The sequence below is a fragment of the Petaurus breviceps genome, unplaced genomic scaffold (genome assembly GCF_028583685.1).
Source record: "Petaurus breviceps papuanus isolate PSGF00001 unplaced genomic scaffold, PetGlider_PUasm1.0 80, whole genome shotgun sequence".
Taxonomy (NCBI): domain Eukaryota; kingdom Metazoa; phylum Chordata; class Mammalia; order Diprotodontia; family Petauridae; genus Petaurus; species Petaurus breviceps.
The window spans coordinates 8095104-8120738 of record NW_027186540.1 but is presented as its reverse complement, the minus strand read 5'-3'; the positions used below and the strand labels follow the sequence as shown (position 1 = coordinate 8120738).

Genomic DNA, 25635 nt, shown 5'->3' with positions numbered 1-25635 from the left:
GGATGAGGAAACTGAGGCAAACAGGGTTAAGTGACTTGCCCAGGGTCACACAGCTAGTAAGTGTCTGAGGCCAGATTTGAACTTATGAAGTTGTCTTCCTAACTTCTGCACAGTAATCTATCCACTAGCTGCCATATTAAAGCATGGTAAAAGAAAGGAAAATACAGTAGATTTAAGATCAGTAGGCCTGGGTTCAAGTTTCCCACTTGCTAGCTGTGTGACATTTAGCAAATGATAACTGCTTTGAGCCATCTGTAAAACAGGGACAGTAGTACCAGTCTGCCTCCCTCCCAGGGTTGTTCCAGAGATCAATTAATATATGTAAAACTGCTTCATAAAGAATAAAACACTATGCAAAATTAAGATGCATTTACTATTATTAATATAATACCAAGAGACAGTGTGTCTTGGTGAATAGAAAGCCTGCCTCTAAGTAGGGAAGTTCTGAGATCGAGGCTCACCCCTTCCCTGTCCTGGCTCTGTGACCCTGTGTGATCTGTCCCTAGACCTCTTGGTGCTCTAGGCCATTCTCTAGTCCCAAAAGTTGCAGAGCAGGGGCCAAGCTGCTTTAGTGGAGGGGATTACCTCACCCAGGAGGACCATCCTCTATTCACCCACTATGCCAGTGAAATCCCAAGTCCAGTCCAGTCCCTACTCCCCTCATTTGATAATATGACCTAGATAGGACTGGGCCACATGGGCATCTGCAGATTCCACACATTGGCTTCAGCATGAAATCATTCTAGAGTCAGGAGGAAGAGGGAAAGAGACTGGAGCCCAACTTCATTGACATAAAGGATTTCCAGATGAGGAAAATCCCTCTATCAATGCAGGTCTGCTTCTGCTTTGTAGCTTATCGTCCTATAGAGTTGTCTAGAACACTGACAAGTTACGTAACTTGCGCAGGATCACAAAGCCAGTATGTGTGGGAGGCAGAACTTGAATCCTGGGCCTGGTGTCAGGAATGTCAAATCTGGCCCTGTCACTTACCAGCTGTTTGACTCTGGGACAGTCACTTAACCTCTGTTTGCCTCAGTTTCCTCACATGCAAAATGGAAACATTAATAGCACTTACCTTCCAAGATTGTTATGAACACCAAATGACATAACAATTGTAAACTGCTTGGCACAGTGCCTCACCCAGAGTTAGTACTATATAGAAATATTAACTCTTATTACTATTATTCTTAATGCCAAGACTGGCTCTCCAGGCACTCACTATACCATGCTGCCCCTCAATTTTTTTTCCTCTGATTTTGAATTCTCCACATCCCTCTTCTTTCTTAACCAAGAATAGGGAAAATAATAGGCCTAGAATGGCAGAATCTGAAAGGGACCTTTAAGATAGTTTAGACTAATCCTCTGTTTTACATGTAGGAAAACTGAGTCTTGCAAAGATTAAATGACTTGCCCACAGCTACCTAATTAATGTCCAAACTCAAGAGTCTAAGGTTCTCTCTACACTACCCCACAGAACGATTCACCTTCTGGTACTGACTCTTCTTTCCTGTTTGTATCTTCCAGCCTCGGCCAGCACTTACGTCCCCACGGTGTGCAACGGGAGGGAAGTCCTGGACTCCACCACCTCATCTCTGTGATCATTGTGACTTTGCAGTTCAGTTCTCGTGTGTTTAGACTGTTAGACAAACATGCACATGCTGTGCATTCCGGATCAAACAAAACAAAGCAAAATGAAAAAAAAAAACCCTAGTACCTTTTTTTAGAAACAGTATAAATTATTTTTGAGGACTGTACAGTACCTAGTGATGTGTTAGAACTTTTTAGGCCAATTTTAGTACCCTTATAATTAACAGTTCCATAGGACATGGAAATAACCACTGTTTACACAGGCGAGCTGTGATGATTAGGCCAAGAAGAGGGTCTACTGCAAATATGGTGGCAATATTAGGTAACCTTTTTTCCTATGAAGTTTTTGTAGGTCCTTGTTGTAACTAATTTAGAATGCATTTCTATGTTGTATATTAAAGTTACATTATGTGTAACAGAATGTTTTTCTCAGCACAAAAAAAGGAGATATCAGTATTAACGTAAAAATATTGAGAATAAAACCTTCAAGGTTTTCCAGCATGGTGGATGTTTGCATTTTTGTTTATTTTCTTCTTGGAGACTAAACCTAGAGCTCAAATCATTTTCTCCCTAGAGCGTGATAGAAATGATAAGTATCTACTTTCTACTACATTCTAAATCAGAGGTTTTAAGGAAAGGAAAGGAACTATATTAAAATGAAGATGTATTTTTTTAACCATACAACTTCACATACCCCCTAAAATCTAGAGCCCCAGGTTAAGAACCCCAGCTCTAAATGTCACCATGGTAGGGTTTGGTAAGCAGGACCCCAGATATGTATGGCAGCAATGTTGAATCCATGATGGGGAAATATAACAAGCAAATAACAAGGTTAGAAGATAACAACATAGTTACCTGGCCTTCCTACAAACTCTTTTCTCTCAAGAAGCCCATGCATTGCTCTGACTTAGCCAGGGAAGGAGTCAGTCCTCCTAAAGACTTGAACATTGACCCTGTACATCTTAACAAGCTGCACAGGTCACAGCTCCTGCTTCCTATCACAACCTCAGTTGCTGTATGTCATATTGGGAAGGGTGGCATGTTCTCCCTATGGAAAATCCTCGTACTTCCATTCTTAGCTGAAAAGGCAAGGTCAAAGCAACATTCTTTGTTTCCCAGGACCAAGCAGAAGTCATAATTTCAATACTTTGTGCACAGAGAACACATCTTCAGTCCTGAGGTTTGTTTTTTTTTTTTGATTTGGTGTTTCTTTTTTCCTAACCCAAAGATTCTTCCCTGGGGGTTGGTGAGTTTTTTTTTTTTTACATTTGCATCACACATTTTAAAATCAATCAGGTTTTTTTTTGGTATCATGTATTTTATGCATTTTAAAATATTATTATGAAAAGAGGTCCATGGGCTTCACCAGGCTACCAAAAGAGACACCAGACATAGAAAAAGATTAAGAATCCCTGTCTTTAAGTCTAAGGACCCCGAGAGACAGGGAGAACATTAATAAGGAAAACCTACAGAAAAAACTTTATTTTATCCCATAGTTTACTTCCTATCTTTACCCTAAAATTATGAATTGATTTATTTCTACCTTCTCTGTTTTCACCAATGAGATGCTGATGGCAATCCAATGACAGATAACAGAACAAAGAAAAAGACAATTAAATGTACTATCTGAATAATACAACACCCAAATAACTATGTCTGTGCTAGATTTGAAACAGCTAGAGAAAAATGAACATATGTATATGAAATCCAAGTGAGTTAGCTTTAGAAGGGCATGAAACAGGTGGAAATAGCACTCAGGTGTACGAAAGCTTTCATCTCTGCTAGCCGATTGTGTATCTTTCAAGCACTAAATGCTTGCTAGGGCCATGAATTCTCACACTCACATAAAAAACAGGTCACTGGGGGTGGGGGAAGCGAGAATGAATTGAGTAATGGAATCAATAGCACTTGCTGACCTAGACAAAAATATTTCTCTTGTAACTGAAAACTGGCAGTAATGCTAGCTAAGCATCAGCTCAGGAGAAAGGCAAAGACAAGGCTGAGGGAAGAGAAAATAAACTCGGCCCACTTAGGAGATGTGACATTCTAAGGCAGGCAATAAGACGGGTGATTCAGTGCCACAGCTAATGCCTCAAACAATAAAATGGATCATAGATCTTCCTAAATGAGACAATTTAGGGCTGTGGGTGGTGCTTGGAGAAGCAGCGATTTTGAGATGTGTGGTTTGATCTACGCCCTGTGTGTTTGAGTGGCTGCTTTGCCAATACAACGAATACCTCCTAGCCCCTGATCCAGCTGTCTCCTTCCTTTGCTGTGAGCTTTCTTTGCACTCCCATGGCATCCTCTAATGTATAATTACCAGGAAAGTTTTTGGAGGAATCAGAGGAGGACACAAAAAGGTATCTTTAGAAGGAGAGCCACACAAGTCATTCCACATAGCTGAATATGGCTGGGTGCTTGGGTTGTATTATTTTGTTTATTCATTTCCTTCGTGGCTTGAACATGACATCTTTCTGGAGCCTAGCACTTGTGACCATATTTATCTTTGAAAAATTACCTCAATCTACAGAGTTCAACAGGGAAGATTGGTGTAATTAATAGAGAGTGTATCCAAAAGTCTAATAATATAGTTGTAATTCAATAAATATTATAAACATCTCTCAGTTGGCCCATAATAAGCATAATAACTTTGATCTGGTTAAAACTCAGATCATAGGGACAGCTAGGTGGGGCTGTGACTAGAGCACCAGACCTACAGTCAGGAGGACCTGAATTCAAATCCAGCCTCAGACACTTGACACACACTTACTAGCTGTGTGACCTTGGGCAAGTCACTTAACACCTTGCCTTGCCTTCCACCCTCCCAAAAAAACCCTCAGAGCATATACATGCCTGCACATATACACACATGTATATATGTGCTGCATGTGTGTGCACGTGTGTATATATGCATGCATAAGTGTGTATATGTAATACATTTATTTATACACATGTATGTACACATGTGTTCAACTCATCTATAATATGTGAATATATATAATCAAATCTTGTTAAAATGAGATAACTCACATATAACTTAGAATCTTAGTGAGCTGCCTGAGGAACTGAGACCTTAAGTGACTTACACACAGCCATATGGCTAGTAAGTGTTAAGATGCAGAATTTGAATTCATATCTTTCTAACTCCAAATCCAGAGCTCTGAGAGGGAGAGGGGAAAAGGGAAAGGGAATCAGCATTTATTAATCACCTACTATGCGCTGGGCAGTATGCTGAACACTTTATAATTATTATCTCATTCAACCTTCACAACAACCCTGGGAAGTAAGTACCATTATTATGACCATTTTACCGTTGAGGAAACTGAATAAACAGAGATTAAGTGATTTGCCCAGGGTCACACAACTAGCAAGTTTCTGAGGCTGAATTTGAGGTCAGGCCTTCCTGACTCCAGGCCCAGCACTCTATCCATCCTGCCACCTTCTTGCCTTTATACACCATGGTATTTTTTGTTTTAGGGGAATGAAATCAGGGGCTACAATAAAAATGAGGCTCAATTTTGAAGATTCACACTTTACAGATTATAGAGAAGAAAAGAAATTTCAACTGACAGTTCAAACCTTTTTGGTATATTTGAGGCCTGCTGTTTATTTTCTTCCTGCTCCTTTTCTTCATAATCATGCCTTGTCCCAGAGCTAATTAGTAAGGAGCAAAATCACAAGATAGAAGACATATCAGTCAGGAAAATGATAAGGCAACAATGCAGAAGTCTCAATAGCAAAGAATTCGGATAGGCAAATAGTGACTGAAGTCTATGCATCCATGAAAGAAAAGAAAATGAAGAGTACTGATAGAGGGATTTCTATAAAATATCTTTTATCGGGCAACAATTAAGGTCAGCTACTGTATGTATTAGGGCTGTGACAGAATCAAACAGTTTAGATGACTGAAATGAACAGCAAAGATGGATGGATGGGTGATAGATAAATAAAAGCTCATCTCTAAAGAAAAGGTATAAAGAGACTTAGAAAAAGACCTCAAAGTCATCTAGAGAAAAAGCTTTGCTTGGCAATGCTCCCATGTCAAAGCTTCTGATTGCAAATAATTATATTTAGCCATGAAATTTGACCATTAAGTATTTATAGGGAAAACAATACAGAACTAAGGTTCTCTAGCAAGTTATGGAAGACAAGGGAATTTTAGAATGACCTTCAGAGCTGCATTGTCTGCATTTCTGCCAAAGTAAAGCAATGGCTGCATATGCACAAAATGCAAGCTAGACTCCATACTAGAGGAGAAGGGAATAGGACTACAAGAGTAAATCCTTACTGTGTAGGGAATCAATGTTTCTTAGGGGGGAAATCCCAAAGAGGAAATGAGGAACCCTAACCAATGACAGGAAGTTAGAAGGTAGAAAAATATGACAGAGAAGAATGGGAAGAAAGGCCATTGAACCTTTGGAACTATGTCAAAGATATATCACCTTCCCAGAGGGGGGAAACTTTACTCTGAGAAGGACATACATCCTAATGATCCCCCAAATATAAGAAAATCAAGAAAGAGGACATCCAGCAATAGTCAGAGGGAGAAGACACAGATCCCTACAGTTGGTGACTTCTTAATAAGATACTAATAGGGAGGTACCTTACAGGAGTGTCTTCCTAGGACTGTGACAGAATCTCCAAAAACTTTTCAAACCTGATGACTACTACCCACTTGTGGTAATTCGTGTGTAGACAAATGAAATGCCAAAAAGCACCATTAAGGATGGTGAATTTCTGGACAAGAAACCAAAGACTATTTGTGAATGTATTTGTGTGTGTGTGTGTATGACTGTGTTTGTGTGTTTTGATCATTACTGAACACTGAAAATTAGGACCTCATAAGGTAGATTGAGGAAATAAAAAATTGGTTTAAAATAGTGTCTGAGAATGGAATTTGGATTTGCCTCAAGGGCTTAAAATATAGATGAAAGGGGTCTCTTGGCCAAGATTGGAGGTCATCTAAAGAGAACTAGGGAGTAGGGGAATATACAAATATGTATATACATATATATTTGACTGGAGAGTTATGCCTTTTATCAAGAAGGCTTTAAACTGGAAATGGAGGGTGAGGAAACAACATATATACATGAATCTGCCAAGTCAGATACTACACAGGAATGAAGAGATTAGTGAAAGAAACCTGTCATTCACAGATTAGAAGAAACCTCAAGACCAAATATCTTGAGCCCAAATATCTATGCATTAAAGGAAGAATATGGGTAAAAAATTAGTAGAATTAGATATCTTAATAAAAGAATAGACATTTTGATTCCAAAAGACATCACTTAATTTTGGTGGGATGTAGCAAATAATTGGAACACAGCAATAGAAGAATACCTTATTCAAATAAAGTCACGAAAATTCATTAAGATTGATTAAAAGAGCAAGGGACATTTAAATGGAGAAAGGACAACTTGGGGGAGAGGTGGCTCAAATAATAGTGTTCAAATATCTGGTAGGCTGAACCTGTAGAAGAGGGATTAAGATATTGTTTAAACACAAAGCAACTTTCTGATACTAATGTAACAATCACTTCCCTGGGCCCTGCTTCCTGAAGGTCTCCAGTACTCTTAAGGGAGTTGGAGAAGGGGTAGAATTGAGGCTCTGTAAAAGATTAGACACCACCACTAGTATTCCCCCAAATGTAGAGGGAAACCCTTCACACCAGCTCCATTTAGTCACTAATAGTTGGATTAGCTTTTACAAGGAAATATTTACTTCAAAAGTATAGTTTCAAATATACAAATTGAGTCCCCCAACACATGAGATTTAATCCTTCCCTATGTACCACTTCAGTCTCAGAGGAGGGGGAAGGGGATTAGGTTTATCATTTTAACTCAGTTCCTATAAAACCAGTTCTAGTTCCAAGTCCAAATCTCCCTTCAGCTTGAGAATTAGGTACGCTGACTTCTCACGACTTTCCTGCTGGTTTGGCTGGCTGTAATCCTACCTGGAATTCTGGCTCCAAAGTCACCATGATTTGAATTCCTGAGTCCTTTAGGGATCACTTCCAGCACCTAACACTGAAAATAAATGACAGAATAGAAACAGACCCACCCAGTTCCATTTTGCAGAGCTGGAGTACAAAAGAGAGGAGGAAGTTACCCACCACACACACACACACACACACACACACACACACACACACTGTTCTGTTCATGGTACCCACACTGTGAGTGAACTGTGACATCTTCACATGACCTTTGGGTTCAAGAACAAAGAATACACAGAAAAGAGAGAAATTGGCCCAGTCTTGCTAGTTCTAAAGAGTTTGTTCTGACTATGCAGCCAACCAAAGGAGGCTATTCCTACCCATGTGGGGGTGATCTCAGGGAGGCAGGATGCCTCCGTGTTAGGCAACCTGGGGGAGGAAGAGTGACAGCAGACAGGAAATTATCTTTGGATCCAGGAAGACCAAGGTTCAAGCTCACTAAATGTGACCTTCGGGAAGCCACTTAGCTTCACAGTCCCCTAGGCAACTCTCTAAAACTATACAAAGCAGAAAAGGTATTGACCTACATTGATAGCATTCCCTCTATGTGTGTGTGTGTGTGTGTGTGTGTGTTTGTATAGACACAGTGCATTTCTACATGCATGAACCTTTTCATATCTTTGGAAAGACTCACTAAGAAGAGGGGCTCAGAGAGAACTAGAAAGTCCATCCATGAAAGTCAGGAAGCAGAATATCGAGTGGCCAAAGTCCAAGCAAACCAAATCCACTTTTTCCAGTTCAATACTGAGGTCTTTCTTTTTAAGGAGATAGATTCTTTGATACTTAGGATCCTTGCAGAAACCTGCTAAAATGCTTGTATATAATCATTTCCTCCAATGGTATTATATGGGTAGATACACAGTCATTTCAAAACAATTATTTTCCTTTGAGATGAAAAAGGTTACTAGGCTGCATAAATATACTACAAAATTTGTTTAATCCCATTGGGAATGTGGTTACTCATAACCAAATACCAAAAAAAAAGCAACACAGTAATAAAATGTAGTCTATTTAATCAAGTGAACACATAAACTACTCCATATTATTAGGTGGCATAAAACAATTTATCCATAGAAGACGTTCTCTCATCTAGTGGAAGATTGCTTTGAATACATTTTGGCAGAGTGCTAGAAGACATTATAGGCGACAGTTGGCTTAGTGAAGTATTTAAGGCTTCAGAACCACGCCTTTTATGAAATCCTCTTTCTCTACCATTTGAGGAAAAAATAATATGGAATAACAATGTCCATTAGAAGTCACTGTGGCACAATTAACTCCTTTATGCCTTCCGTTATTCCATGAAGTTTTGCACAGCCCAGACATAAAACTTGAGTGAACTCGACAGCCAGAGTTGGTCTTCATGGTTTCTCTATAATGCTTCTTCAGGTGTCTCTCTTCAGGGCTCAAGACAATGTGGCATAAAATGACAGATTGTTGGGAACCATAGGTAAAATTCAGCTCCTCTACCAAAGATGGCACCGAGCTGACAAAATACTACTTTATATCTAAAATTAGAAGTAAAATAAATAAGAACATCACCTCAACCACATCATGAGATAGTTCATTAAAATTTAAGGCATTTTTGACATGTCAGAGATTCGAGTCCAGGGACAAGAGAAGAAAGGAGATACCTGGGAGCAAATCCCAATTATTTCTATGGCTTGGAACATACATGTAGAGCACAGCCAAGGATGGAGAGAAAGGTGACAGGTGATTTCGTGGAAGCTTCTTCTCTCTGTCTATTCTTGCAGAACATTACTGCATTCACAACTGTATGTTGCAGTTTTGCCAGTAATCAGAAAGGGCAGACTTCAAACACATTTTCCTTCTATTGTCTGAATTTTGATCAGAGGAGGGGAAAATGATCTTCAATGCTCCTTAATTAGTTGGATAAGAATTAGATTTTTTTTTAATTTTCTTTATAAAAGATCCAAGAACCAAAATCATAAATATATTTATACTCAGTGAATGACTCCATCCCTGAATACCACACATGAAAAATGGAATGATAGTAAATTCAATGAACAGAAGTGTGAAGGGGTACAGAATTACACACACAAAAAAAAACTATGAATGAAGACACAGTCAACAATATCATAGTGCAAAATCCCACATATTAGCCAGACATAATCAAACATGTATTTTATTCCCTGTCCCATCCCACCCTCCAAAAAAGCACTACCCACTGAATCCAAAATCATAAATTGTAATATCCTAAGAATGTCAAGTACCTGGGACAAGAAAATGAATGTTTCCCCTCCCCTCACCTTCCTTGATTCTTTCAGTCAATAAATAATGCCCTACCCTCAGTTGAAATAAATCTCTTTTAATGTACTTCTATTGATTAAAATCATGTTAAGCACCCCAATATACTCAACGTCCCAGACCCTGTTCCAGTGCCCAGTCACTGTAAAAAAATATTTTGTGGTAAATTAGTCAATTCCTTCATCATCCAAACATCTGTTCTTAATAAGTCACATGTCTAAATCTTGATAACAGTCACAATTATAGGAAAAAAATCAACAAATCACCTTTGATTTAAAATGGTAATAAAAAGATCCCCTTTCCTGCCCAGAGTACAACTTTCTCGGCATACGGTCATAAGTTTTTTTTTTTCCAAAGCTAGATGTTGGTTTATTGACCAAAGAAACTTCTCCAAACAAAAATCACAAATCACAACACTCCAAAAGAGCCAACAGGAGGTCTACCCCCACATGCCTCGAGAATTGGACTTCACATGAAACAAGAGGATGAGTAGCCTACCTCACTTTCCCAAAGAGCCCAAAAGAATGCTAATCACTGTGAAATTAGTTGTCTAGGTTAAACTTGCACCTATTGATAAGCTATCTTTTGCATTTCTCCACTTGACATGATAATCCATCTCACTTCATTTTTTCCTCATTTGAACCTCTATTTAAGAAGTTTTTGATAGTGTAGCTTCCATGTTAATAGAGGGATTGGTTGACTTCACAAGATGTCAGGCATCCTGGTTGCTTCTCATTTTCTTCCAAAGGTATACTCTCTAGCTTTTCCATTGAGTCCTTCCTTAAAGGTTACCATATTATCTAAGTTCCACCTAGCATGGAATTTTTGGAAAGAACACACATTCAGATACCCCCAGGCACCTGGAGACCCTATTCTTTCCAAAAGGGTGATAACTTGGGCTTCTAAAATCAAAAGGGAAAGCTCTCTGTGAAAATGAAAATTCAAGTTCTTAAGTCTCAAGCACTGCTTAACATTTTGAAAGGAAATTATATTTTGAAATGATGGGAGGGACAAAAAAATAGGGAATAAGGGCCAAAGGGATTGTATCTCATGGAAAGCTTAAAGTCTTCCAAAAGAACAAGGAAAAACATTCATATGATTGCACATGCATGCACACATACGTACACACACGCACACACATGATAATTTTCATACGAGTTATAAGAAATGAAAGTTACCAATTAGTTAAATGGCATGCATCAGCAGTGCACTGATGGGCTTTAAACTTGGTTTTCAGTTACCTATATACACAAATATCTCTTTCCTGAGTTGAACTTCACCATCAGCTTGGCCACCAAACTTTTGCTTTCCTTTTTGGCAAGGTACTTGACCACATGATAAGGCAACCAGACAACCAGAAGGCTCCAACCTTCTTTTTTCAACAGTCTAGTATTTCTCACAGGTATCACCAACAGTCCTGGACACCAAGATGGGCTCTAAAATGTGGTCCTGTAACATTAGAAAGCAGATTTCTTTGTTCCTTTGTCAAAGGTAGCACTGTCTCTTCATATATTGGGGGATCTTGAGGATTTCAGCTGAACAGATTCAAAATGATCTTCTTTTTCCTTCCAAAAAAAGCCACAGAAAAATAAGTCAACAAAATCCTATGGTGATTTTGGAATCATCAGTGCAAAGGGCCAGGGGGACTACTATAAGTTATTATTCAGTAACAAATAGAAATGAAAACTCACTCACTTAAGATGGAAATCAAAACCTTTTGGAATACAGAAACAACAAACAGAACTGAAACAGGTCACTTTTTTTTGGCCTTTTGGAAGGCAATTGGGGTTAAGTAACTTGCCCAAGGTTACACAGCTAGGTTTTTTGTGTGGGTGTTAAGTGTCTGAGGCCGCAACCGAACTTGGGTCATCCGACTCCAGGGCTGTAGCTCTTACTCACTGCGCCACCTAGCCACCCCCTCAACAAGTCACTTTTAATACCTCTATAGTGACTTGATAAGTATAGACACTGGATCTGTGATTTCATTGGCATAGGGAATTCCCAGCATAACAAATTCCCTCTAAAAATGCAGGTCCACATTTTTTCTGTAACTTAGGGTCTTAAAGAATTACCTAGAACACTGAATGGTTAAGAGAATTGTCCAAGGTTACAAGGCCAATATCAAGTCACTTAACCTCTCTGGGTCCAACTGGACCCAGATTATTGCAAAGAGTAACTGAATGAAATCAGATATTTCCTAGGTAACATGATCTCAGTGAAGAAAGAGAAAAAGTAGAAATTATCTAAAAGAGAGCACCAATAAATATCCAAAAAATCATTTAGCCTCACTGATTTGCAAGAATAATATTTTGGTTTCAAGACATATCAAAAAACATTTTAGTATTGATAAGAAATAAATCACAACTAATTAGCTAGGTTGGCTATTAAATTCTAGAAATGTATCTTTGTTGGAATTTCGTTTACTAGAAAATAAATTCAAAACAAATTTTAGACTTTTTCCCCCTTTAACCACAGAGATGACAAATCAAAAGAGAGATTATCCATGGTCAAGTGGGGCATGCTGGTCTTTGTTCCCTTCCAGCCTTGTTCCTGGATTCTGGAATTCTAAAACACACAGTATTATACCGGAACTACCCTCAGCTCCTGGTACCTGCTCACCTTGGGACTAACTAGACTTCTCAATAGGGACTTTCCCTCTGCAAGGCCTGCCCCCTTCTGCCATTGTGAGTTCTTCCTGGAAGAGACCTAAATTGGTCTTTATTCCTCTCCTGGTCCTGTTCCTGATTTCTGAACTTCAAAACCTTGCTGTCTCCTTAAACTTCTCTTGGCCCTGGGGTCTCATCACTCTGGAACATCTAAACCATCCCTGTAGCCTTCACAATATGTAAAATCACATACTTCCTGCATCAGCCTCCTTTCCCCATTGGTGAATTCCTCCTGAGGCCTCCATTTTGTGTAAGGGCTGAGGCTTTCATTGCATTCCCCACCCAGTCCCTGACTTCTGGACTTCAAAGCTATTCCTGGTACATTTGTTTTAATACACATTAAAACATACACATATACATACATACACACACACACACACACACACACACACTCCTTCTCCTCAGCCCTCTCTTTTCAGCTTCCTTTTGTGTATTTTCCCCTCATTGGACTATAAGCTCCCTGAGGGAAGGTTTGTCTTTCTTTTTGCTAGTATTTGTATCCTCAGTACTTTGTACTGTCCTTTTTTCAGAGCAATATTTACTTTCTTCATTGTTTCCTTTCTCCCCTCTCCTTTATTGTTACTGGGCTTTGAATGTCCAGAAAAGCTGGGTGGAGATGACTAGAATTCGGGGGAAGTAAGTACTTGGCCACTTGAGAGGAAAAGGCCCAGCAAAATGGCCAGAAAAGAGATGAGTTTACACATTTTATTCTCAATAGTCTCTCCAGCAAGATGTCTCCCTGGATATAATATAAATGCATTTGCCAAAATCATGAGCTTAAAAAAATGGTTACTCAGACTTTAAATAATGTTGCAATATTTTTCCAAATCATTCTTCCTATTACCAATTGTAAATATATCTTATTTATGGGCCAATTAATAGGCATGTGTAATGATGTAACAATAAATAGTACATTAGAAAGATGAGGATTTCAGCCCTGGCATCACTGACTACTGACTGAACACAAGCCTTTTGACCTTTTCAAACCTTAATTTTTTCATCCCTTAAATGGGAATAACAGTATGTTATATGACTTATTTCAAGAGTTGATTTGAATTAATTTTTTTATCAACTGGTATAGTCAAATATGAACTATTATTTTGTTGTTGAATGATTTTTAAATCGTATCCAACTTTTCATGACTCCATTTGGTGTTTTCTCGGCACAGATTCTATAATGGTTTGCCATTTCCTTCTCCAGCTCATTTTACAGATGAAGAAGCTGAAGTAAACAGGGTTAAGTGACTTCCCCAGGGTCATACAGCTAATAAGTGTCTGAGGCTGGATTTGAACTCATGAAGATATCTTCCTGATTGCAAGCCCAGTGCTCTATCCACTGCACCATCTAAATATTAGACTTTCCAAAAATTTAATGGGATTGCTTTCCTCTCTTCTCCTTCCTTATGTCCCTCCTATTTTTGAAGTCAAATGACATGGTTCTTTCCCATCTGTCAAGTGAGGATGCTGACAAAATTTGCTTTCAAACAATATTTTAAAATATTGGTTTGTTGAGGAGCTAGGCAAAGTGTAACTACAAGTCCAGCCCAGTATTTGTATCCCACCAGGCTGTGTAGTTGGTTATGCTTAAGGAGTGCTGGTACAAAGCTTCTCCAATGAACCCATGAACTTGATGTATGTGCAAGATAAGGCACAAAGTAAAAAACATGTTTACCATGTTCAGTGTGGGAACCACGTAGTCTAAGAGAATGGGAGTCTGTGTTATTTTACTGTACTATTTCCTTGTCATAAGTGTATAAAAGAATACAGCAAATGCATAATAAACGGACAGATTGCTTGCATCTCGCCTGACCTGTGTCTTTCTCATTGTGTCACCAAGACAATTTGTCGGGATCGCTGGACAAGTCCCTGACGTTGGCTTATTAACTTGGGGGCAATATTCAGACTGCAATGTTATTTCAATAGCTGTATCATCTCACAGATATTGATATTCTTTCCATTTGGTCTAGATTACAACCCAGCCACATTTTCTCGTCATTGTGATTGTTGTCCATGTTCTTCCATGTGTTCCTACACAAAGAGGAGCCATCAAATGAACCGGAGGCATTTCGTGGGTACTATTAAACAATGAATAGATAGACTGTTGGACTTGTAATCAAAAATTAAGTTTCAAATCCCACCTAAGAAACTTACTATGTGACCCTGGGCAAGTGACTTAACTTCTCTGTCAAAGTTTCCCTCATCTATAAAATAAAGATATGAATACCTCCTACCTACCTTTCAGTGTTGTTGTGAGGCTGAAATGAGATAATATTCGTAAAGTGCTTTGCTAGTTTTAAAAGTGTTAACATTCTGGTTATTATGATCTGGTTGTTATCATCTGTTATTCCTTCCTCTGGTCACATGACTGTCTGACCTTTTGTAGACACACATTTCCTTAACAATAGCCTTTTACCCTATTTCACATACAGATCATCACTGAAAACATACTGCAGTGTATTTATACTCTCCACTGCCTTTAGAATCACCCAAAATTTTGATTTCTTAGAAAATGTGATGTTGTAAGATATAGAATCATGTGATATTGCCAGGAGAACACTTGTGTTGACAAGAAAGCTCTTTGTGCTAGGGAGCTGCATGGGACTATTAAAAGTACTTAATTATGTTCCAAATAAAATTTACCTTGGTGTCTTTCTTCTATCAAATCTGGATCCAAACTCATTGTCAATCTACACCAGCCATAAAAACTGAATGCTACACCATTTTCCATTTTGGATTCTTTAATACATTTATTCCTGGGCTAATCTCTCCTAAGAAATTATGGAAACTACTGAAGAGGCTTTGCAGTAGTCATGGACTTGATACAGTCACATGTTTTTGTAAGACATTGTTATTTGTCAGAAATCCAAATTCCATCTAGTCTTTGCACAGGGCATCCTCCATGACAACATCAAATACCTTTGGTGAAATTCATTTTTCCTTGCTTTATACTTCAACTGATGTTAGTAATCAGATAGTCTTTAAATAGAGTTATATTTATGGTTACACTTCTCAAGGAAACTTGCACGAACTTAACCTATGCTTGAGAGATTCCTTGTTGAACGTTTAATATTTTATTATGCATTACCAATTCTTCTTTTTTTGTAAATCAACAATAAACAATATGATACTATATTCTCTTCAGATTTTAACCAGTTGTGTGACTTTAAAAATGTGGTTTTCTACAGAGAATGGTATGGAAAAGTCTGGCTGACATAATGCACTGTTGGTAGAGCTATGAAATGGCCCAATTATTCTGTTAATCCACTCACAATTATACTAGTAAAGTCACTAAACTGTTCAAACATTTTGATCAAACCATACCACAAAAAATATTTATGATATTACCTTTTAAAGTAGCCCCAAAAATGGAAACAAAGCGAGTTTCCATCTATTGAGGAATGGCTGAATATATTTTATATTTGACATATAAATATAATGGAATATGATTGCACTGTAAGAAATAAATGGAGAATTCAGAGAAACTTGAGAAAATTTGTACAGATTGAATCAATAAGGAGAGAAAAACCCAGAAAACAAGTTATAGGGTACCCAATTAAAGGATAGAAAAGAAGGCAACTCTGAAAAGCTTCAAACCTCTGATCAATGAATAATGACTATTGACTCCAAAACAATAATGAAACCTACTTCCCTATTCTGGACAATTAGTGAACTGTAAATGAAGAATGAGACATACATTGTCAGATATGGCCAATGTGGTGGTTTGTTTCACTTAATTAAACTACTTTGTTATAAGGAATGGCTTGGTGGGAGGCGAGGAGATTAAGAAACGACAGTGGTGCAAATAGAAGTGTCAATAAAAAAATTTGTTTTAAAAAAATCTACCTGTTCCCTTCTATAGTTTCATCAATAAACAAATTCTATCATTTTATAAAGATTTTCTAAAGTAGACACATGAGCCAGAAGTTATTGATGTTCTATAAATCACTTTGTGGGGTATTAATATTGTCTTTCATATTTATATTCTTTTCATGCCTTCCCCTCTCTGGGGTATTTTGTAGGATCACCCTTCTGTTCTTTTAGTATTTTATTGCCTCCAGCATGGATTTTCCCAATGTATATTTGGTTCTCCAAGCTTAATCATTTTAAGTGTTATTTTTTCTTCTTCATCTCATCAGTTGATCATTATTACTGATGATAGACTGCTATAGAAACATTGACAGGTTGGTTTCATTTTATATCTATTTGTTGCTCTCCTACCAATTTTATGTTGGAATACTCTTGTGACATGACCAGATTGAGTCTTAGGTCAAATTTTCTGTTGACTGATTTTGGCTTCCATGGCTTTTTGCTATTTTATGAGGAATACTGCTCATTATCATATGTCATACCCCATGATAGTATTTTAGAAATTAAATGGGGCATGGGAAGTGTGAGGGGATGGTAAAATGGGTACTACCCAGGAGGAAATAATAGGATGGAATAATCATAAGCAAAACAAACATCTTGAAAAACTGCCCTTAACTGCCTTTAGTCACTATTTCTGTCCTCCTATCAAGGAGATCAAATGTTTGCTGGCTAGGGAAGCATCTGGATTCTTTTGACTACCTTCTCATGGTGACTACTTTATATTAACTAAACTTTTGCAAGAAGTAGTGATTATCATGGGCATTATTTTTGTCTTTTTTTTTCATTTCTCACTTTAGGTATTAATGGCTCATTTAAAGCGGTAAGGTGGAAGCTGGTGTAATTAATTAAAATATCTAGTTCCCACCAATAGCCTTTCTTCTAATTGGATGTTGATTTTTATTTTTGCTTGACCTAGTTGATCTGATGCATAGAGAGAGCTGATTAAGATATGACTCCCATATCAGTAACATTTTATGTCCGTTACAATATAGTCAATTTAATTGCTTTTTAAATACTATTTAGTGAGAAAGCTAGGTGGCGCATTGAATAGAGCACCAGCCCTGGAGTCAGGAGGACCTGAGTTCAAATTTGACCTTGGACATTTAACACAAAAAACTAGCCATGTGACCTTGGACGAGTCACTTAACTCAACTGCCTTACCTTCCCCCTGCAAAAAAAGAAAAAAAAAAGAAAAAGAAAATTGTTTTAAATACTATTTAGTTATTTTTCATATCCACTACCTTTTGATTCTCTTCTGGAAAATAAGTATTCATGCTGTAGTGATGTGAGACTTTGAAATTATCTGCCAACCTTCAGCCTCTTTAGTTTCATAAACCTGCAAGTAACTTTTCCAATATACTTTTTTCATATGCACATGGTTACCTTTTATTATTCATCAGTTCAGAATAGCTTTAGTCTGCTCATATGAAGCAACCTTATTTTTTAAAAGGAGAGAAAAGTTTACAGTGGAGATAGATCTAATTTGGGAGCAATTTGCCTCAATGCCAACTATATGAACCTGTGGGGTGCATGGGACTATGAATGGGCAACAGTGCTAAATTCAAGCTCTACTTCTCACCTTTGTTGCCAAGGATTTGAGTTTCCCCAGAAGTGTCTGTTTATTAGAATATACAACTTCTTCTTCATTATCTTCCCCTTCCATGATAGCACAGCTATCTGCAGCAGGAAGCTCACACTCTTTTGCATTAGCTGTCATTACCAATTTAGAATATTTATATTCTAGCCTAAATAATAAAGAAGAGAAAAACAGCAAATAGGGTTTTCAATGCTAATCAAGAGTCATTTATTTTAGGTAACCATTTCCCAGCTTAGTGTTCCAATAGTAAAATTCTTCCACCCACTCCAATGTTCATCCTTCCACACAAAGCACTGGGTCTGTCTTTCCAGTGGCTAGACACACAAACTTTTATTAAGACTTCGATCAGTAAATACAACAAAATCAATAACATCAATTATTCTGTGTTGATTGATTTTCCAAACTGTTGGACATTTGCAAAACAGACACAACACTGAGCCCTGAATATGTTTCTTGGATTTGGGGATGGGACAGGAAGAAGAGGCAATATTTATAAGAATTCCCATGATTTAATCAGTATGAATAAGACAAGAGAAAAGGAAAGGAAGACAGAACTCGTAGGTCTATCTTCATCATCCACTATACCTGATTCTTCCCATTTCCACCAACATACTAGTCACTTCAAAGGAGTCGAAAAGTTTAGCATTATTATAAAGGCAGAATTCTGAGGGTAAATAAGCAAGCAACAAGCATTTATTAAATGAATAGTCTGTGTCAAGCACTGTTCTAGGGCGACAAAGACAAATGAAATACCCCCTGCCCTCAAGCTCACATTCTATTGGGGGAAATCAATTATTCTATTTCTGCCATTGTGGGGAGCTAAAGAGGCCTGGTTCAGGACTCAGATATTAAATCCTGAGAGTGGACTTTAAAACAAGAATCTCTTTGAGATGTGACTTTTTTGTTAAGTTAGCTCCTGAGTTCTTTATTATGGATTACACTTATAAGGATGTTACTTGAGTTCTAAGATCAATAGTCTATACCCCAAGATTTTAGTTATTAAGAGCTAAAATATTTGATTCAGCACTCAGGTATCTTTGGGTGGTCAGCTCTATACATGATGTCTTTTTTATTCTTTTTCTTTTCTTCTTGGAGGGCAATTGGGGTTAAGTGACTTGCCCGAAGTCACATGGCTAGTTTTTGTGTTAAGTGTCTGAGGCCGCATTTGAACTCAGGTCCTCCTGACTCCAGGGCCAGTGCTCTATTCATTGCACCACCTAGCCAACAGACACCCAACATGATGTCTTTTAAGGATTGCAGCTTTGGCTTTGAAGTTTGCTCTCAATTGTATCCATTTATGACTGCAGCTACATTAAGAGTTACCTGAGGCCTAGATCAAAGGTCTTACCCTAAGACTTTAATCACCTACATAACAAATCCTTATCAATTTATCTACTCTGTGCTACTTCCAAGATACAACAGACTAAGGTAATGATAAGAAAAGTTAAGTCCTATTCCTTTGTCTCTTTTGCTCTATAAAAACCTTGTACTAAGAATCAATAAATGGAGTTAATCATTCTTCCTTGAACTACACACACACATGGTCTGGTCATTTCTTATTCACATCTCCAGTCATGCTTAAGTGCTAGACACTGAGCAGCCCATGGCATGCCATTATACTTAGTGAACTTCACAACTCTGACTTCTAAAATATTGAGACTATAGAAGAGACAAGATGATAACATGGCATAATGTGAAAAGAATTGGACCAGTTCTCCAAAAACCTGGATCTAACCATTAGCTAATTTGTGTAACCTTGAACAAGTAAATGAATCCCTCTAGACCCTAAGATCCTCATCTGAAAATAAAGGAGATAAGTTAAGTAATTTCTAAGGCCCTTCCAGCATTCAATCCTTTGACCTCATCCTACGATGAGCCTATAGTCAAAATGATGCTTTTTGTTTGCTACATAAGAGGTTTCCTTTGCATTTTTTTACAAGAGACTTCTGGATGCTATGGAGTAAATAAAGAACTGTTAGTTTTCATAAGCTAAACAGAATTTACAATAAGTCCTGTCATTCTAAGAAGAATTATGGGTACTCACTTTTGATTCTTTTTCCAGAAGTAGCAGGTCAAAGCCACAAGTAAAACTGCTGTAAAAGCACCTACTCCTGCTCCCACTTTTAACCAAAAGTCAACTGTTTCACATGTGGTCAGTCTTTTCTCTGGCAAGGAAACCCCTTTAATGCATTGCTTTGGTTCATTCCATACATATAAGGTTTCCTAAAAAAATTGAAAGCAGCATTACAGATTCCATTAAGCTGTACAATTCCAGAAAACATTTTTAAAGGTCCCATAAGCATTGCATTGTTCTAGACACTCAGAATACAAAAATGAAGAAAACGGCACAATAATTCCCTTTAAGAATTTTATAATCTAGTATGTGACATGAAGAACCATATTTTAATGCTGACATTGCATGAAGATATAAAGTAAATTGATATCTGGCTGTTCAGAATCACAATTGATATGTAGTGTATTCAGAGTAACTAATTGATGATTGGGGTTCATGGATTCTGCAAGCTTCCTCCAATAGGGTTCCATGCATTGGTAGCATAGATGTGTAAATATTTCTTCTCAAAATAGATATCTGAACTAGAGGCAGACCACCTAAGTCCCACAGACCTAATCCAGAATCTTGAGTTCACAGCAGGACAAATAATTACTAATAAATATACTAGTAACTATACAAGTAACTAACATTTTCTATACCAGAACTACACAAAAAGTCATCTAATAGCCCCGGAAACACATGAGCACGCCTATGGATAGAATATTTATAGCCTGCAAACATTTGTAGCTATATGGAGGCAGCAAGCCTCAAAAAACTGAAGAACATAAGAACTCTGATCAAAGCAATGGCCAGCCATATCTCTAAAACATCTATGATTCAGCATGTTTCCTACATCCTGATAGAGTGATGGGCACAAGCTACAGAGACATATATTTGTGGACATAAATCAATTTCAATTGACCATGCTTTTTGTCACAAAGGTGCTTTTTTGCCTTTCTTTCTCTCAGTTAATTGGAAAGTAACAATAGTGATATTAAAAAGGTTGGCCGTTGTAACATTTTTTATGAACAGAAGAGAAGGAAATTCAGGAGGAAGCAAAGACAAGTAGAATGGTTATAAGAGAAATGTGCAAAACTCATTATTTACTTTTTTTAAGTAAACAGTGTTAAATGGGTATTCATAATTTTGGGGGGTTTTTTGGAGGGCAATTGGGCAAAAGAAATATTTACACATCTATGCTACCAATTGTGCCCAAGGTCACATGGCTAGTTTTCACGTTAAGTGTCTGAGGCCAGATTTGAACTCAGGTCCTCCTGACTCCAAGGCCAGTGCTATATTCACTGCACCTACCTAGATGCCCCTAGGGATTCATAATTTCACACAGAATGCTTTTGTATTCTTCTGTACATATGGAAATACTCTCCTTTTTTCATGTTTCAGTTCAGAAAAAAATTCATTTTTAAAAGAGAATAAAACAATTACAAAAGACCATTGATGTCTACTAGGATTTTAATAAAGTTGTTACTTACACAAAAAGAAAACACTACCAACACAAAATAAAGGTACACATGGGCAGAAATGTTTTCCCAGGAATGGTAATGGGTTTTTGCTAATCTATCCACATTCCCTTACTCAATACCCTTTATGATTAGCTGCACATGTTTTTGAGCTGGTCACATTGGTGGATGACTAATTGAAGCTAGCCAAATCATCTATGGCTATGAAATACAGAAAAATAAATAGTCCACCTGTGGTTTGAACTTCATGGAACAGTACTAATAAAGATGAATATTTGGGTGTTTTGCTAAATCTGAAACCCAATGATATACTTATGCCTTATTCCATTATTTTAGATCCTGGTATGGGTGTTAATGGTTCAGAGTGAGTGTAAGTAGCAATTGTTTCTGTTCTGGACAGGAACTCTGAAGGTCTTCCCTTCCCAGATTGATTCTTTTGTGAAGGCAAACTAGGCTATCTTTTTTCCCTCAATTCTTATCTATCCTTTAATCACTGAATGGGCATGGCTTCGGCCATACTGAGACCTGGGAAAGACCTTAGCTTAAAAAGACCAAGATCACCCACTGTATCCTGGCCATTTCCAGTTGTCTTGACTTCTGTCATGCTACCAGACTCCAGTGACTCTGGCAGAGAGTGAGTCTAATGACTTTACACAGCTCTGCTTCATTTATATCCAGTTCACTTGTAAGGCAAAACATCACCCCCTTGATGTTACTGTTCCTCTTCCAGAAAGAAGGATGAACAGCAACAATTTTAGATTCCAAATGAACTCTGCCTTCTCATCTAGTGTGACTCTTGTTCATCCTACTGTAAATCCTACCATCAATTAAGCTTTCTTAGGAAATGATGATAGTCTGACATAATGGAGGCAAGAACCTCTCACAAAGAGACAGAGCTAGAAATTACATCAGAGGCCATCTAGTCTAAGCCTTTTGTTTTACTATTGAGGAAATTAAGTCTAAGAGATACAGAGAAAATGACAGAGAAAACATTAAAAGTTTCCACTTTTCAGAGTCAATAATTTGTTTAAATGGGTTAGGATGCCTCAATTACACATAATGACCCCATATTTTTTTACTCTTTCTTCTAATTTGGCATTTTGTTTTCCCTTAGAAGTTGTGTTGTCTGGCTATATAAAAATACAGGCTTCTGGAATTCCTCCCATATCACTAAGTAGTTAGCTCTTGTCTCATAAGATATTAACACTGTCACCTTTTGAAATAGCATTTAGGGTTTATCATGTCTGGTGCCTCCTGAATCTTTTCTTGAAGAAAATATTTGTGATACAAAAGTATGATGGTTCTGCATAGTCTATATGCCTTTGGCCTTATTTCCTACAGCCGAATCATGTTTCCCAACATAATTTTTGGCATCCTATACTATGCACACCTTTTGCAATAAAGTCAGTAGATATTAAAGTATGTGTCATTCATTTTGGGGGGTCTTAAATTCCTTGTAGAATTTCTCTACCTTCTCATTCTCTGTAACAGATGTTCCCACATCTGTTGGCTTCAAGTATTCTCACACTGATCTTTTTTGTAAATGCTTATCATGAATATGTGCTGACCAATTTACTGATAAAATTATGCCTTTGAAAGCATAATAAAACCAATGACATCATCTCTTTAATTTGCCTCTACAAGGAGAACCTGTGAGCCATATCTTCTTGCAGTTTTACCTTCCTTTTGTCTTCTGGTTTCATTTATAGCAAGGAAATTAAGATTGATTTGATTCCGATCTTCTTATAGGATGTCTACTGGCTGGCCCTGGGACAAGGGTCTCACATTCTGAGAACCAATAGCTATGTTAATTTTTAATAGATTGTTGAAAAAATTGTGATTCTTAGTGGGATCTCCTCTCTTTCCTCCTACTGCCACCATCACTTGGCACAAATTATCTCAGGACAATTCACTGGGTCATTTTCCTATGGCTTTTTTTATTTTCTCCATCTTTAAAAGCAAAACACTCCCTCTAATGAAATGGTCACCAAAATGTATTAACTTGAACTATTTTCCCTCAGATCCAATTTGCAAATAACCAACACTGGTCATAACCAAGGAGGTAACAATTGAGGATAGGCGAGTAACCCAAAAAGTTCACAATTTTTATTCATTCATCTACTGGAAAAGGATGAATAGAGATAAGTATATATATGAACAAGTATATTTTTTCCTTCACAGGCCTTCTTTAAGATAGAATATTAAAGGGGGCGGCCAAGTAGCACAGCGAGTAAGAGCACTGACCCCCGTGTCGGGATGACCTCGGGGATCGAATCCGGGTTCAGACACTTAGCACCCACCCAGAAACACCTGGCCGTGTAACCTTGAGCAAGTTACTTAACCCCAATTGCTTAAAAAAAAAGATAGAATATTAAAAACACCAGCCTATACTATCTTCACAGGAACATGAAATGTTAGGCATACTAACTGGGTCATGTCAGTCCTTCATTTTTATTTAGTTGACCATACAACTGTATCATGCAAGTCACATTTCATTTTAATGACATCAATGTTTATCCAATGGCAGTGAAAATATGTGGCTATTGCTCCACTTGTCAGAATGCTTTTTCCTTTCCTAGTGCCTACCTCGGCACATCAGATATTTTGCAGCTAAAGCAACACATTTTACTTTATATATTCAAGTCACATTAGGTTATGAATAAGCTTGGACCCAATAGCTAAACTAGGAAGCTACATCTCCAAAATAACAAATGCATCTCTGATACTTAGGTTGATCCTATAACTCTGAGTTCCATGAGCAGACTTCCTTGACTACTCCAGTTATATTACTGTATCTCATACCTGAAATCCTCTCTTACAGGCTCCTTCAATCTCATGGTAGTCATGCTCTGTACACAAAGGACAAGCTTCAGCACTCTCCCACAGGAAATAGAATGTGCAGCCATCACAGGTGCCCGCTGGACATGCACTGAAGAAGAGAAACAGTTTCTGTAGGATATCATACAAACAGACAAGTTCAATCTACAAGCATTTATTAAACATCTATTGTGTTCTAGGCACCATGCTAGGCACTACGGATACAGAAACAAAAATAAAATAGCCCCTGACTTCAAGGTCCCTACTGCACCAAGTGTCAGGTGAATCACCTTGGGTATAGATAGTTCTGTCTCAGCCCCAGGATCACACAAATACTTAGTAAGGTCTGGAGTAGAAAAAAGTTTCTAATATTCTATTGAGTGATAATTTGTTATGTTTGGGGGGAGAAATATTGAGTCAATCTGTTTCTACAACAAGGTACAAACAAATTTTTAAAAGCTTGTTAAATAGAAAAAGAAGGGGCGGCCAGGTAGCACAGCAAGTAAGAGCACCGGCCCCAGTGTCAGGATGACCTGGATCAAATCTGGGCTCAGATACTCAGCACCACACCCAGAAATAACTGGCCATGTAACCTTGAGCAAGTTACTTAACCCCGATTGCTTTAAAAAAAATAGAAAAAGAAGTCATTTGGAAAGTATCTCTCACACAAGCTTGGAGTAATCTAGTCTAAAGTCTTTATTTTACTCATGAGAAAATGCAAGCCAAGAGAGAATGAGTGACTTGGCCAAGGTTACATGGATAAAAATGACAGAGCCAAGATTCCAAAAATCCAGGCCCTTTTCTTTTTATACCAACCTTGTGGAAATGCCTGTTTTAGTCATAAATCCACTGAAAACAGGGAAAACATTTTTTCATTCAATGCTTACATGCAAAGTTTTCAACCCCTTTAAACCTCAATATAGCCTAGGAGGAAAGAAAGTTTTGGAGGAGGGAAATTGATGAGTTCAGTTTGAGGATATGTAGAATTTAAGATCCAAGTAGAAATGTTCATTAGGTCATTCTATATGTGTATACACATACACACACATATATTTATATATATGTATGTGTGTATGTATGTAGATATAGATACAAAATGAATCAAGTGACTTGGCACGCACACAAGCACACACACACACACACACACAAACACACGCCCCTAAACCAGAAGTGATAGTCAAAGTCATAAGAATGAATGAGACTGCCAAGGAAGAGAGTGTCAAGAGAAAAGAGAAGAGTTTGAATATAAGTAAGAAGAAGATGAAGATGAACCAGCAAAGAAGAAAACTTAGAAGAAACATTTAGATCAGG

At 37.7% G+C, this 25635-nt stretch overlaps 2 protein-coding genes across 2 annotated transcripts in view; one reads left to right on the top strand and one right to left on the bottom strand.

The window, feature by feature from the left end:
• LOC138176014 (metabotropic glutamate receptor 3) overlaps positions 1-2088 on the top strand; it is a 273180-nt gene extending 271092 nt beyond the window's left edge. Inside the window, exon 6 of the mRNA XM_069106717.1 lies at positions 1525-2088. Within this exon, the coding sequence (XP_068962818.1) occupies positions 1525-1598 (74 nt within the window). The 3' untranslated portion in view covers positions 1599-2088. The remainder of the gene's footprint in view (positions 1-1524) is intronic.
• Positions 2089-8578: 6490 nt separating this feature from the next.
• The window catches only part of LOC138176013 (endosome/lysosome-associated apoptosis and autophagy regulator family member 2), a 212247-nt gene continuing 195190 nt past the window's right edge, over positions 8579-25635 (bottom strand). The window contains exons 19-22 of the mRNA XM_069106716.1: positions 24310-24436; positions 20021-20199; positions 17959-18124; positions 8579-11412 (exon numbers count right to left, since the gene is read on the bottom strand). Of these exons, the coding sequence (XP_068962817.1) occupies positions 11353-11412; positions 17959-18124; positions 20021-20199; positions 24310-24436 (532 nt within the window). The 3' untranslated portion in view covers positions 8579-11352. The remainder of the gene's footprint in view (positions 11413-17958; positions 18125-20020; positions 20200-24309; positions 24437-25635) is intronic.